Below are 15694 nucleotides of genomic sequence, written 5' to 3'. Positions count from 1 at the left end.
TGAACAGTCAAAACATCCCCATAGTTCTGAGCCATAGAGCAAGATGGGAGCAATTTGCGCATCAGAGAGAGAGAGAGAAAAAGAGAAAGAGAAAGAGAGAAAGAGAGATAGAGAGAGAGAGAGAGAGAGAGAGAGAGAGAGAGAGAGAGATAGAGAGAGAGAGAAAGAGAAAGAGAAAGAGAGAGAGAGAGAAAGAGAGAGAGAGAGAAAGAGAGAGAGAGAGAGAGAGAAAGAGAAAGACAAAGAGAGAGAGAGAGAAAGACTACAGATACACACACTCATACAACGGGAAGTAACCGTTGTTAAACAGAGAAATATTTTCCGACAACGGTTGTCGAACTTGGCATCTTTCTGACAGAGACACAGAATCACGATGATAAAAAAAAAAATCCAAATATCATTCAACAACTCATAAAAAATTATAAATATTTTATTTCATATCAAAACCACATGGACGATAACAGGCACCGCCCATCTGTTACATACATGTATATTTTACTCACATGGCCTGAAGTTTTCTACTTGGGCTACAACATATATATATATATATATATATATATGTTCTGCGCGATGTTAGAATCCGGTTTCATTCTAGAATGGACCGGGTCCAGGTTGGAATTCTAACCCTGCGCAAGTACAGGGGTGCCATTCTAGAATGAAACCCTTGTTGCTGGTCCATTCTAGAATCGGCCGTGCGCAAGGTTGGAATTTGGGTCCAAGTTGGAATAGTCATTTCAGTTAGACTATCACACAGCCAAAGCCACAAATGTGGATTTTCTGTTTGTTTTTGTTTTTTGTGTGTTTGGTTGGGGTTTTTTTTCGGGTTTTTTACACTTTACTCAAAGACATCGTGAATTGGGATTGTGATGTTCTGAAAGTGATTACGATTTTGAGAGACACTCAGCACTTATCGCCGCTACGAACGGAAATTTCCGGACTGACAGTGTTTTGCCGATCTCGCTTGTAACTTTTAATCTTATTCATATACATGAAGTTGGTCTTCTGGATTGTGAAGATAAAGTCTTTAGCTTTGTATCGATATATAATATGACTATAAAGTTTGAGCGAGGGAAAGGCTTTTTATTTTTTTTTATTTTTTTATTTTTTTAACTAGCTTTAACGTTCTATCAGGCATGCGCCTCTTAAGAACGGTGCTGCTTTGACCACAAGACTCGCAGCCATAGCAAACCCCTCGTTATGAGCGCCGACCACAACGAAAGCAATTGGCTGCGGTGGGCCCACGAAAATCGGCAAAGGCGAGGCTAGTTTCTGTAGAAAATCGTCTCTGTTTTCTCCAAAATGACATATCATCCCATAACTGGCGTTTGTATTTCGACATAAGGTCTTGTGGCATCTAATCATCGATTTCATTCTTTCATTTGATTCATTTGTGAACGCTGAGCTTCGAGTATTTATGCCGCTTTTCAGGGAAAATTTTTGAAAATTCTGACTTTCCACAGTTATTACGGAAAATCAAGCTTGTCAATCAAGATGCTGTGAATTGGAATGTCATTACTAATCATTAGTTGACCTCTGGCTCAAGTGGTGTCATCTTGCTACACGGTTGAATTGCAATTCGTCAATCTCTGCCGTCACTGGGCACTGAGAACGTCAGGAGCCTGTATTTTTTTCAAGGGCAATTAGAGGTTATTTGAAAGTATGACATGGTATAATGTTGTGATTTTGGAGAGAAAAATTAATTGACTGTCATTGCAATGAGGCTTGGTCAGAAATAAAGGGTATTCACTGATTTTAAGCTACAATTCAGTTGCTTGGAAATGACAGACCTCCAATCCATTTGTAAATCAAGTGAACTCTCTTGAATGATTGGTACTTCCTCTACAAATAAATCATGTGCACCAGGATATAATTCTTGGAACTTTGTTCTTTTGTGTAGTAGTAATGCAGGGTTGTAGGAGTTTGAAACGTGGGCATATCACAGTTTGGAAGGTAGGGATTCTGATAGATTAAATAAAAACTGTCAAACTTTTAGGCATGGAATTCCCCTTTGAGAGTATTTGTTGTGGTAGTACTACTACTATGAATTGCTTTCAATGTTTTCCCATAATATTATAAAACCAGACAAAAGTTGTTGTTGATTTCTGTTTTTGTTAATGTCAACTTTTTTTTAAACCTGTGACAACAGCTCTATAACTCACTCTGTCCTTCTGTTGGTCTGTCTGTCGGTTAGTCGGTCTGACCGTCTGTCTGTCTGTCTGTCTGTCAAAAAAATTGTCAAAAAACCGGACATTTCCGAGAGGGAGACAGCGCTGACATTGCAAGCGGCCGCAACCGGCTCTCATCACAAAAACAACTGCCCTGCAAACATTACCGCCCTGGTAGTCCCCCTTGCTATGGTCTGCCTTTGTTTATTGCGTACTCAGGAGTGTCAACTTTCTTGACATGATATGACATCGCAAGATCGCCAAAGGATTTTTTTCAGGGGTAGACAAATCAGCCCCATTTTATCAAAGGGAAGGTGCAGGTGGAGATAATTCAAGGGAAGACAACTCTGTCTTACCTACAAACATTACGGCCCCCTTTATTCACTCTCGCGATGAATGGACCAGCAACAAGGGTACCATTCTAGAATGGCACCCCTGTACTTGCGCAGGGTTAGAATTCCAACCTGGACCCGGTCCATTCTAGAATGAAACCGGATTCTAACATCGCGCAGAACATATATATCGCAATAATTGATCATTTATGTCAAAAAGTGGAGATTTGTGCGCATGTTCGGGGTTATGCTCGATACAGACTAACACAGAACACCCAAATCCTAATGGGGAGCTGGGCCAATGTAAAAGCAATGTTTTGGCGTCAAAACATTTTTCAGATTGCTTCTAGATTTCTCTCAAAATTAATTAACTAGTTTAATCGATGTGCCAGCTCTGAGCAATAGCAAAATGGGCGGAGCTTAGGTTTGTTCCAGCTCTGACGCAATTCGCAAAACGGACAATATAAGGCCCGTATAGATGAAATATGTACTCCTGATGATAGAATAGCATATATTTAACACTTCCTATCAGTGGATGCATCAAAGTGGCGAAATCTTCATGTTATGCGGCAAAAACGAAATGTTCCAGCTCTGAGGTGTTTGATCTCCCTTTTCCCCGTCGCGATATAACCTTCTTGGTTGAAAACGACGTTAAACACCAAATAAAGAAAGAAAGAAAGAGCCGGGGGAGTAACGAGCTGATCCCGAATATATGATAAATGTTATGACCTTATGTTTTAAAATAAAGTCTTGAGACAGGGGTTCCACTGTAGCATACACAGGCTAGGGTATGATTTAAAGGCAAAAGTGTTTAAAAAAAAGTACAGGTTACTTACATTTTTTGGTGTAAGTTAGACACGAAACCAGCACAACATAGTAGCAGAATGATAATACATGTATTTTGAAGGAATATGGAGCCTTGGAGGACAAAATAAACAACAAAAACCACTACTACCACAACATTTACTTTTTTTTTAATATCAAAGTTCTAAGAGAAGATTTTTTTTCTAAAAACTGAGCTTGATTTACAAAATCTGACTGATACAAAAGCATAAAATCCAATATATGTCAGCAAACATAAAAACAACAAAAATATTAGCTTTAATTTAAAATATAGCTGTTCTAAATTCAAAATATAGTTAAAAAGCAACTTGCTCATGTCATAGTAATAAAACAACCTCATATTATGTTAAACTGCGAAAAAAAAGTGTGTGTGAACAGGGATTGTTACTCAGGTTGTATCCGGACAAACACAAAACACAAAAAGTAACACAATGTGTGTTATATCCCGACATTTTGCTAAATTGTGAAAATGTAGGCAAATTCAATTATTTATATGTATTACACATTATTTCAAGCCTCCATAATTATTTTGGAGTGATTTTGAAGACGTGTTTTATTTGGACGTCGAATTAAAATTATGAGTCCAAGTAAAGCGCTAAATTTCGCGCGGGAGTCGAGCTATCCCACCATAAACACATACACACACACACACACACACACACACACACACACACACACACACACACACACACACACACACACACACACACACACACACACACACTTACATCAATTCTTGGATATTATAGTAGAGTAGATTAGGGGAGAGATGGAAGGCATGTTTTGGACGACCGTTGAGAGTAGCCTCGGTGATGGAAACGGGTGGTAATCTCCAAACAACGGACTTTACAATCGTTAATCCTTGAGCATAGACGCACTGCGCGAAGTAACTGGCTGAATGGTGTGTTCTTCTTGGGTTGTGTTGGATGACCTGATCCGTCGTGCAGATAAGCATGTGCGTCTGTCTTCTTTGCATTGCATGTTATTCTGGGTGTATCCTATTTTAACTTGAGGATCATGTCGAGGAAAGTAAATTTGATCGTTGGATGAAAGTTGTTGATGTACTTTTAGACGTTGTCCAAGTCTTGTTCTGTTCCCAGACAGAGTACCAGAATATCGCTGATGAAACGTGACCAGAGTTCTTTGCTCGCTGGGATGTCGCGCTTGTCCTGCGTGTCTGTTTCCAGCCAGAGTACCAGAATATCGCTGATGAAACGTGACCAGAGTTCTTTGCTCGCTGGGATGTCGCGCTTGTCTTGCGTGTCTGTTTCCAGCCAGAGTACCAGAATATCGCTGATGAAACGTGACCAGAGTTCTTTGCTCGCTGGGATGTCGCGCTTGTCTTGCGTGTCTGTTTCCAGCCAGAGTACCAGAATATCGCTGATGAAACGTGACCAGAGTTCTTTGCTCGCTGGGATGTCACGCTTGTCTTGCGTGTCTGTTTCCAGCCAGAGTACCAGAATATCGCTGATGAAACGTGACCAGAGTTCTTTGCTCGCTGGGATGTCGCGCTTGTCTTGCGTGTCTGTTTTCAGCCAGAGTACCAGAATATCGCTGATGAAACGTGACCAGAGTTCTTTGCTCGCTGGGATGTCGCGCTTGTCCTGCGTGTCTGTTTCCAGCCAGAGTACCAGAATATCGCTGATGAAACGTGACCAGAGTTCTTTGCTCACTGGGATGTCGCGCTTGTCCTGCGTGTCTGTTTTCAGCCAGAGTACCAGAATATCGCTGATGAAACGTGACCAGAGTTCTTTGCTCGCTGGGATGTCGCGCTTGTCTTGTGTGTCTGTTTCCAGCCAGAGTACCAGAATATCGCTGATGAAACGTGACCAGAGTTCTTTGCTCGCTGGGATGTCGCGCTTGTCTTGTGTGTCTGTTTCCAGCCAGAGTACCAGAATATCGCTGATGAAACGTGACCAGAGTTCTTTTCTCGCTGGGATGTCGCGCGGCTTGTCCTGCGTGTCTGTTTCCAGCCACAGACGTGTAAAGTCGAAACTATATTCCTTGTTTGTGTATTCATGTTACTGTTTTTTGGTGAGTACATTTTATTGTTATCTTGTTCTATCATTCTGTGAGTTTGAAAGCTTGATTAAATTTGCTTTACGTGACTTGTTTAAATGTCATAATTATACAGAACGGACTGCCTGCATTATTGCTGATTGTATCGATATAAACGACGGTGTCGTTATTTGGCAAGTTTTCTGTAAAATGTTGAAACATTTCTGACACAAAAGCACTTTAGTACCCAACATTGATACATAGGTCATATTAGAAGTGTCTACGTTGAACGTCAAGGTCACTAAGATAAATTGGTGTTTATCGTGTCAAAACTGAGCAGCAACCACGAAAAACGTTAAATATACACGTATATCAAAAGCGCATATAATTTTTTCATCAAAAAAATAGATGTTTTATCACAAAAAATAATTGATTCATCACAAAATATTTATTCAAAAAAACAAATTATTAATCACAAAATGTAATCTTTTCTCCACAAAAAATGATGTTTCACTCACAAAAAATAGGCCTACTATATTCCGCGTGCTGCCTTTTGTTGTGAATGCTCATGTTCGCCAGTCTCATATACATCCACACACGCATCTTCAGCTTTATAGAGAAGAAACACTTCGGCAGGGCAGCTAGATCTTTCTTTATTTGGTGTTTAACGTCGTTTTCAACCATTCAAGGTTATATCGCGACGGGGAAAGGGGGGAGATGGGATAGGGGAAAGGGGGGAGATGGGATAGAGCCACTTGTTAATTGTTTCTTGATCACAAAAGCACTAATCAAAAAATTGCTCCAGGGGCTTGCACCGTAGTACAATGTATGCCTATCAAAAGTTGACAGGGACAAACCAAGGGGAACTTTAACGCACCTCGGCGTTTTTTTTACGGGACAAATGTTTTCGCAGCTGTTGGTAGACGTTATTGGATGTCGTTATTCAAATGTAAACCGTCAGAGACAGAAAGCTTAGATAGGAATTACTGAGTTGGTAGACGTTATTGGATGTCGTTATTCAAATGTAAACCGTCAGAGACAGAAAGCTTACAAAGGAATAACGTTGAACTACTTTCTTGCTTTGCCTGGATTAGGTCGGCACATTCAGGTTCACAATGACGCCAGGTGCAGACTCATTCCTTTGGACAATTTTTAAGTTTCTTAAAAGTTTTCGCAGCTGCTACATGTAGTTGGTAGACTATATTGGATGTCGTTAAACAAATACAACCCATCAGAGACAATAATCTTAGAAAGGAATTACGTAGTAGTGGATTATGCCACTGTCGAGGTTAAGTGTTTATTGCCAAGTTAAGCGCGTAACATTTGTTTTATTCTTTTTTCAACTATGCAAACCACCAATTAAGCAGAAGTGCAATGCCAAGGCACTGCATACCCCCAGCGAAGGACAAATCGGCTCTCCCCCCCCCCCCCCTATCTCTCTATCTCTCTCCCCCTCTCTCTCTCTCTCTCTCTCTCTCTCTCTCTCTCTTTCTCTCTCTCTTTCTCTCACACACAAACACCCCAAGTCATACACACAGACACACACAGACCCACACCCACACCCACACACACACACACACTGCACACACACACACACACACACATACACAAACACACACCCACATATACACACGCATACACACATGCACGCACGCACGCACACACGGACGCACGGACGCACACACAAGCACGCACACACAATATTTTTTTAATCGGTTAGAGAAAATTCGATTAAATGACTACTACATGTATAAGGTGGTAACTTATCAAATAATGTGTACGCGTTCGGACAAAAAGTGGTGGATTCAACCAGATGCTCTTTGGAAATGACGGGCGCAGTGGCGTGGTGGTAAGTCGTCGGTCTCCTAATCGGGAGGTCGTGAGTTCGAATCCCTGTCGCTGCCGCCTGGTGGGTTAAGAATGGAGATTTTTCCGATCTCCCAGGTCAACTTACGTGCAGACCTGCTAGTGACTTAACCTCCTTCGTGTGTACACGCAAGCACAAGACCAAGTGCGCACGGAAAAGATCCTGTAATCCATGTCAGATTTCGGTGGGTTATGGAACCACGAAAATACCCAGCATGCCTACTCAACGAAAGCGGAGTGAGCTGACTATGCTCTCAGAGTATAGTGTGGGGAACCCAAATGGGCAAACGAGCTCACACGTAACCAGAACATTCTGGAACGCTGAAGAACAAAGAAGAAAGATGGAAGCTGTTGATGTACTTTTAGACGTTGTCCAAGTCTTGTTCTGTTCCATGCAGCCAGAGTACCAGAATATCGCTGATGAAACGTTGCCAGAGTGCTTTGCTCGCTGGGACGTCGCTCTTTTCCTGCATCGGTCTGTTTATCAATCAATCAATCAATATGAATCTTATATAGCGCGTATTCCGTGGGTACAGTTCTAAGCGCTTGTCGAAGAGTTGTCAACACAGGACTAACAAAGAAACTAACATCTACAGACGGACACAAACCCTATCACACACTAGCAAACCCTGATAAACACACAACAAACAACTGTTTAACAACAATGTACACATCAATAGCTAGGTCCAAACAAAATAATATCAAACACAAAGAAAACACCTCTCACAGAGCACAGCACAAGAATGTCTTTTGGGGCACAACACATCACTGTCGAACATGAAAGTCGCAGCCAGCTACGGGAAGAACTGGGTCTTCAACCTACTCTTGAACGCGTCAAGAGAGGGGCTCTGGCGAAGCTCAAGCGGCAGGGAGTTCCAGACGGAGGGGGCCGCGGAGGGGAATGCACGCTGACCAGCAGATGCGAGTTTCGAGCCAAAGACGTGTGAAGTCGAAACTATATTCCTTGTTTGTGTGTTCTTGTTGCTGTTTTTTGGTGAGTACATTTTATTGTTATCTTGTTCTATCATTCTGTGAGTTTGAAAGCTTGACTAAATGTATGAAATAACGTTATTGGATGCCGTTCAAATGTAAACCGACAGAAACAGAAAGCTTAGAAAGGAATTACGGAGTTGGTAGACGTTATTGGATGTCGTTTTTCAAATGTAAACCGCCAGAGACAGAAAGCTTTGACAGGAATTACGGAGTTAGTAGACGTTATTGGATGTCATTATTCAAATGTAAACCGTCAGAGACAGAAAGCTTAGAAAGAAATTACTGATGTAAACCGTCAGAGACAGAAAGCTTAGACAGGAATTACGGAGTTAGTAGACGTTATTAGATGTCGTTATTCAAATGTAAACCGTCAGAGACAGAAAGCTTAGACAGGAATTAGGCCTACAGAGTTAGTAGACGTTATTAGATGTCGTTATTCAAATGTAAACCGTCAGAGACAGAAAGCTTAGACAGGAATTACGGAGTTGGTAGACGTTAGTGGATGTCGTTATTCAAATGTAAACCGTCAGAGACAGAAAGCTTAGAAAGAAATTATGTAGTTGGTAGGCGATAATGGATGTCGTCATTCAAATGTAAACCGTCGGAGACAGAAGGCTTACAAAGGAATTACTGAGTTGGTAGACGTTATTGGATGTCGCAAGTTATTCAAATGTAAACCGTCAGAGACAGAAAGCTCAGAAAGAAATTACGTAGTACGGTAGACGATATTGGATGTCGTTACTCAAATGTAAACCGTCAGAGACAGAAGGCTTACAAAGGAATTACGTTGTACTACTTTCTTGCTTTGCCTGGATTAGGTCAGGCAAATTCAGGTTCACAATGACCCCAGGTGCAGACTCATTCATTTGGACGATTTTTAAGTTTCTTAACAGTTTCCGCAGCTGCTACATGTAGTTGGTAGACTTTATCGGATGTCGTTATACAAATGCAACCCATCAGAGACAGAGAGCTTAGAAAGAAATTACGTAGTACTGGATTATGCCACTGTCGAGGTTTAGTGTTTATTGCTAAGTTAAGCGCGTCAGATTTGTTTTACTCTTTTTCAACTATGCAAACGGCCACCAATTAAGTAGAAGTGCAATGCCAAGGCACTGCATACCCCCAGCGAAGGACAAATAGGCTCGCTCTCCCCCCCCCCCCCTCTCTCCCTATTTCTCTCTCTCTCTCTCTCTCTCTCTCTCTCTCGCTCTCTCTCTCTCTCTCTCTCTCTCTCTCTCTCTCCGAGGCTCTCTCGGTCTCTCTCTCTGTCTGTCTGTCTGTCTGTCTGTCTCTCTCTCACACACAAACACCCCAAGTCATACACACAGACACACACACACCCACACACTGCACACTGCACACACACACACACACACACTTTAAATTAGTAGCTTTTGACGGCACACCTTCCTCCACACCGGCCCCATCATTTGAACTTGAAACAACAACAAAACAAGCAAAAACACAACAACAACAACAACAAACAAACAAAAACATGGTCGCGTCTGTCGGTTTATCAATGTCAGGTGCCTGTGCCTGTTCCACATTTTTAGACCAGTCAGTGCCAGTGGCCTGCGGGGGGACGTGTCAGACACTGGCGCATGCGCAGTTGAATGTTATCATCGGAAGCCGCGCCTTGAGCTGGAAGCTCAAAATGTTTCAAATCCAAGCTTCATAGGACATTTTATACGGCCCTCTATGATACTACCCAAGCAGAAATCAACTTGTGGCCTGCATGTGTGGGTTTTGCTCAAAACACGTAAGCATTCGTCAGTTTGGCTACTCAACTCAAGTTTCAACTTTGAGTCTGTCTCGTACTCGACCTTCTTCGTGAGGAAATCCCTGTGCAGGGCAACTATCCTGAGTTTGGTTGGTGCGCCTAATTTCCCAAAACTGAAAGATAAAGTGGATAGTGAACCTACGAGAATCAAATCAGGAGTGGGTTGGTAAGCAAGCTATTGCTTTTCGCTATTTGCCGTGGCGCCCGATTTCAGGCCCTGGGCTGAGGGGCTAGCCTACCGCACAGCGCAGCAACTGAGCCCCGACGAAACAATACAATCAGGACGAACAATAAGGAGCAAGAGTGATAAATTCTACCTTTATCACTACTAATTACTTATGGGTCGAGAGGGATGGAGAGGGGGGATAGGTCTAGTGAGGGAGGGGAAGTGAATCTAATGCTAAGGGGAGGAGGGGATGAGTCTAGTGAGGGAGGGGAAGTGAATCTAATGCTAAGGGGAGGAGGGGATGGGTCTGGTGAGGGAGGGGAAGTGAATCTAATACTAAGGGGAGGAGGGGATAGGTCTAGTGAGGGAGGGGAAGTGAATCTAATGCTAAGGGGAGGAGGGGATGGGTCTAGTGAGGGAGGGGAAGTGAATCTAATGCTAAGGGGAGGAGGGGATGGGTCTAGTGAGGGAGGGGAAGTGAATCTAATGTCAAAAAACTACAGTTGAATTTTAATTATTTGTTGTAAGTTGTAACAAGGACGAATGAATATCTTGCCGCATATTCATTTCAATAGTTAATTTAAATTCAACTGTAGTCTGTTGTCAAAACATCGTTCTATATGATTGTAAATATAATACATGTGTATCCTTGTGCCGAATATTATGAATTTCTGATGTATTTTGGGCACATGTGTTAGTGTTACTGTTAGTGTGTATGTGTGTGTGTGTGAGTGTGTGTGTGTGTGTGTGTGTGTGTGTGTGTGTGTGTGTGTGTGTGCGAGCGCGTACATGAGTCTGTACTCGTGTGTGTGTGTGTGTGTGTGTGTGTGTGTGTGTGTGTGTGTGTGTCTGTGTGTGTGCGAGCGCGTACATGAGTCTGTACTCGTGTGGTGTGTGTGTGTGTGTGCGTGTGTGTGTGTGCGTGTGTGTGTGTGCGAGCGCGTACATGAGTCTGTACTCGTGTGGTGTGTGTGTGTGTGTGTGTGTGTGTGTGTGTGTGTGTGTGTGTGTGTGTGCCAGTGTGTGCTTGGATGCAAAATAAAGAAAAAGGCAAACCATAATCCTCTCTTTATCAGATACTCAAACGCAACACAATGTTTGTGCTTCAGAAAAGTTGCAACTACCCTGCTTGACAAGAAATAGTAAATTTTAAGGGGCTTATTGTCCGTCAGGTCTTAATTGCCTACATTGGACATGAATTGGTTTATACGATTCGAGTTTTACGCCCTCACGGCTTTTGATGTATGCGTGTTTATGTGGTATCATGCCATCTGCACTTATGGTAGAATGACCAAGATCTTTAACGTGACATTGTGGTGACACGGGGGTGGGAGATGGATACCGTCTCTGGGTCTGCACATAAAGTTGACCCGTGTCCGTCCCGGCCCGGATTCGAACCATCGACCTTTCGATCATAAGTCCAGTGCTCTACCACCTGAGCTACCCGGGCCCCCGTGACAAGAAATCACAGAAGAGACAAATGTAGTTCTAAAACCGAGAAGCGACGGTCACATGCGTGTGTGCTCACTGTCACCAGGCATGTTGAAATGTAGCCGTCATTACTGGTATGTTGTGTGTCATGTAACGATCGATGCACATACAAAGCATGCATACATACAATACACAAGTCAATCAAGTGAGTTCAAGTTTTATTGCACGTTTTACTTCGCCATTGTGTCTAGTCAAAGGGGAAGCACTCTTCCACTACAATGGGGTAGTTCACAATACAACGATTATGGCCCGCAGGCGTTCATGCATTGCTGCTGGGTCTCAAAGTTGTTTCCGTTCGATCCGCAACCTCCATAGAAAAACTTGAAGCAGCCCCCTCTATTGACATCGTAGTAAAATCTGCGGAACATTGCCTTGCAGAACCCGACCTTTTTGGGAAGCAAACATGCCGGACCTGTGGAAAGCAGATTGAAGGAAAATTAGAATGAATGAGGTTGAAGGTACACCCTTTCTGGGAAGCGAACATGAATCTGTTGACAAACAGATCAAAGGAAGATAAGAATGAATCAGGTTGAAGGTACACCCTTTCTGGGAAGCGAACATGGATCTGTTGACAGCAGATTGAAGGACGATTCGATTGAATCAGGTTGAAGGTTCACTCGATCCTTCTTTGTGAAAACAGTTCTGCTCACAATTTAAGATCTAGCCAGGCTTTTTCAAGGTACGAGACCATCCCTAAACTTATCAGCAATCAACACTCTGCTTCCCGCGCACAGTTGAAAATGTTTCATCAATTAATTTGTCGAAAGTATTAAACAATGGCGACTGCACGTGAGAGGGAACAATAAAGAGACCAAAAAGCAATGTACTCACGTTAAAATGACGAACACGGAACGAATAACAGCGACGTTTCGACCTAAGGGTCTTCTTCAGGCACAAAAACACAAAAATACACACACAAAAAAGAAGAAGAAAGACGATAGAACAGATAAAGAGGAGAATAACTGACAAAACAACTGCACTGCACAAACCAACAAATGACAAAGACAATTTGTTGGTTTGTGCAGTGCAGTTGTTTTGTCAGTTATTCTCCTCTTTATCTGTTCTATCGTCTTTCTTCTTTTTTGTGTGTGTATTTTTGTGTTTTTGTGCCTGAAGAAGACCCTTAGGTCGAAACGTCGCTGTTATTCGTTCCGTGTTCGTCATTTTAACGTGAGTACATTGCTTTTTGGTCTCTTAATTAATTTGTCAGTATGACAATGTTGACTTTTAGAAATGAGTCCACAAAGACATTCTCACTCTACACAGAGAGCATCCAGGCCGGTTTTCCTTTGAAACTGTTTAATCATTTGATTCAATTTGTGTTGTTGTTGCTGTTGCCGGGGGGGTGGGGGGGGGGGGGGGTATCTTCCACGTAAAAGCCTGGGCAGATTGGGAGCTTCTTCAGCGTTCCAGAAATTCTGGTGACGTGTGAGCTCGTTTGCCCATTTGGGTTCCCCACACTATACTCTGAGAGCATAGCCAGCTTCATTCCGCTTTAGTTGGGTAGGCATGCCGGGTATTTTCGTGTTTCCATAACCCACCGAACTCCGACATGGATTACAGGATCTTTTCCGTGCGCACTTGATCTTGTGCTTACGTGTACACACGAAGGGGGTTAAGTCACGAGCAGGTCTGCACATAAGTTGACCTGGGATGATCGGAAAAAATCTCCACTCTTAACCCACCAGGCGGCAGCGACCGGTATTCGAACTCACGACCTCCCGATTAGGAGGCCGTCGTCTTACCTCTGCGCCGCTTCGCCCGTCATAGATTGAGAGCTGAATCCTTTACAGGGAGACTGTGCTTCTGAATAAAGTGAATGAAATTAGATCGAACACATTCACCTAATTGCACCAGCCTTTCCATCTTAAATACATGGGATATAGATCAGAGCATGGTTATACAATACAATGTATATCAAGTAATCTAAAATATTGTCATTCGGTCTGTGTGTGTGTCTGTGTGTCCGCCTGTGTATCTGTCTGTGTCTGTCTGTCTGCCTGTCTTTCTGTGTGAGTCACATTTGTCAACGCGATATAAATAGACATGTCTTAACAGAAAAAAAAAGAATAAAACTAATTTCTCAATGTACGCCGGAAGATGCAAAGCTATTTCTGTTTGACATGCGTGAACGTGGAAGAATGCTTTTGTTCCACACTCTAAGCACAAGTGTTCCACTTTTGAACACATTTCTGTAACCAGTTTTGAACACAGTGTGATACAGAACATATTTATACTAGCAAAAGTAGCATACCTGCTTACTTCTCTGAACTCCTCACCGTCTATTCTCCAGCAAGACAACTCCGTGCCTCTTCTGACTGTCGCATCCTTACCATTCCACACACCAAAACCAAAACATACGAACAACGCACTTTTACTTTCTGCGCACCCACACAATGGAATTCTCTCCCCTTTCACATCCGCCACTCTCAGTCACCCCAAGCATTCAAACGAGCCCTTAAAACGCACCTCTTCAAGAAATACAACCCCTGATTTTGTTTTCTCAGTCCATCAGTAGGCTACATGTAGTGTATTTGTTGTTTTAGTGATAATATATATAAACATCTAGGACTGTTTTCAGCATTGTTGATAACATGTTCTGTTTGATTAAGGGTATTCAGCTGGTATTTCCTTGTTTTTTACTACCTATTTTATTCATGTTTTTATTACTTAGTTAGTGGAAGAATCTTTTGTAATGTATGTTTGATGGTGTATGCTTTTAATTAAGCGTTGTTGACTATGAATGTAGATGTAAATGCTTGTATAACTGTGTTTTAATTTTAAATGTGTCAAGCGCAAAGAGCATAATTGTAAAGTTATGATGTTGCGCTATATAAATGCTCATTTATTATTATTATTATTATTATTATTATTATTATTATTATTATTATTATTATTATTATTATTATACATACTAAACAATAGTGTTCAAATGAACACCACCGTTTACTATGTGTGCTACGTTTGCCAGTAGAAATATGTATAATGTCACACTGTGTTAGAAACTTGTTACAAAAATGTTATCCGTGTGTAATCGATAACCCGGTCGGGCGAAGGTTTACTGAATGTCAATAGTTTCTAAATAATGCTCAATGTGGGTTAAATATACTTACTTGCGGCAGAAACGGCTTGAGTATTCAAGACGTTCAGCTGAAAAAGGAGAAGAAAAAATATTATTGTTGACCTGCTGTACGCTATTCTAATAACGATAATCAGAGACTATGCAAGTTTCTCAGAAAGCGTAGCAATCACTTCATAGCAACTGAACAAAAACCAAACAAGAAAGAATGATGGTAGCAATCAAGAAGACAGAAGCGAGTTACTGGACATTTTGTCAGATTTTCTTTTTCTTTTCTGTATTATAAGTGTTTGTCTGTCTGTCCTTTTGGAAGATCGCTGGGTCGAAGATAAGTAACTGTAACTGTGGGTTTGTTTTCCCAATAACTTATCTTACTAATTTTTTGTTTCACAAAATATGCAAAACATCAAGCTCTGCCTGAAACGAAAGAGATCTGCAGCTTATATTTTAATCATGGCTTTCATGTAATTTCCTTTACATGCCGTCTTTGCTGTATTCGTTCACTTAGTTCACTACTTGACTAAGTAGCAGGGCCGGACCAAATGAGTTGTAAGGGGGGGGTTCCTCCTTTTTTTTGGGGGGGGGGGCAAATCAGCGAAGGTGGGGGGGGGGGTACCTTTTTCTCATCGGAATTCACATTGAATAAAATTTGTTAGAGACACACACAAAATTTATTAAAAAAAACCAAAAAAAAACCCACTCAAAGCAAGGTACATGCGTTTTCCAGGGGTGGGGTTCCGGAACCCCTGGAACCCCCCCCCCCCCCCCCTGGGTCCGGCCCTGAGTAGTCCATATGGACAGTTGCGATATGTTGTTTTTTCATTCGCTCACTCTTTTGTTTTGCCTGCCAGACTATTCGGTTTCAATCGTTTTAGCCGACAGAGTGACTAAATGTTTTTATCAAGCTTTACGCTACTAGTTTATTCTTAAAGTCGTACTTACGGTCAGAACAAAGACGGAGAACACGGTGATAGTTGTCGA

At 42.0% G+C, this 15694-nt stretch overlaps 2 protein-coding genes and 1 long non-coding RNA gene across 3 annotated transcripts in view; 1 reads left to right on the top strand and 2 right to left on the bottom strand.

Annotated features, from left to right (window-relative positions):
- LOC138961133 (mucin-2-like) overlaps positions 1–15694 on the bottom strand; it is a 198846-nt gene that overhangs the window by 158761 nt on the left and 24391 nt on the right. The gene's annotated exons all lie outside the window — the stretch shown is intronic.
- Positions 915–2221, top strand: LOC138961893 (uncharacterized). Its single transcript, XR_011454337.1, has 2 exons — positions 915–993; positions 1917–2221. It is a non-coding gene; the product is annotated as an uncharacterized lncRNA (long non-coding RNA).
- The window catches only part of LOC138960883 (PI-actitoxin-Afv2a-like), a 4009-nt gene continuing 95 nt past the window's right edge, over positions 11781–15694 (bottom strand). The window contains exons 1-3 of the mRNA XM_070332519.1: positions 15656–15694; positions 14748–14784; positions 11781–12046 (exon numbers count right to left, since the gene is read on the bottom strand). The exon at positions 15656–15694 is cut by the window's right edge and continues 95 nt beyond it. Of these exons, the coding sequence (XP_070188620.1) occupies positions 11877–12046; positions 14748–14784; positions 15656–15694 (246 nt within the window). The 3' untranslated portion in view covers positions 11781–11876. The remainder of the gene's footprint in view (positions 12047–14747; positions 14785–15655) is intronic.

Source organism: Littorina saxatilis, linkage group LG3 (genome assembly GCF_037325665.1).
Source record: "Littorina saxatilis isolate snail1 linkage group LG3, US_GU_Lsax_2.0, whole genome shotgun sequence".
In the NCBI taxonomy this organism is placed as follows: domain Eukaryota; kingdom Metazoa; phylum Mollusca; class Gastropoda; order Littorinimorpha; family Littorinidae; genus Littorina; species Littorina saxatilis.
Note: the sequence above shows the minus strand (reverse complement) of the source record. Positions and strands in the feature narration are given on the sequence as shown.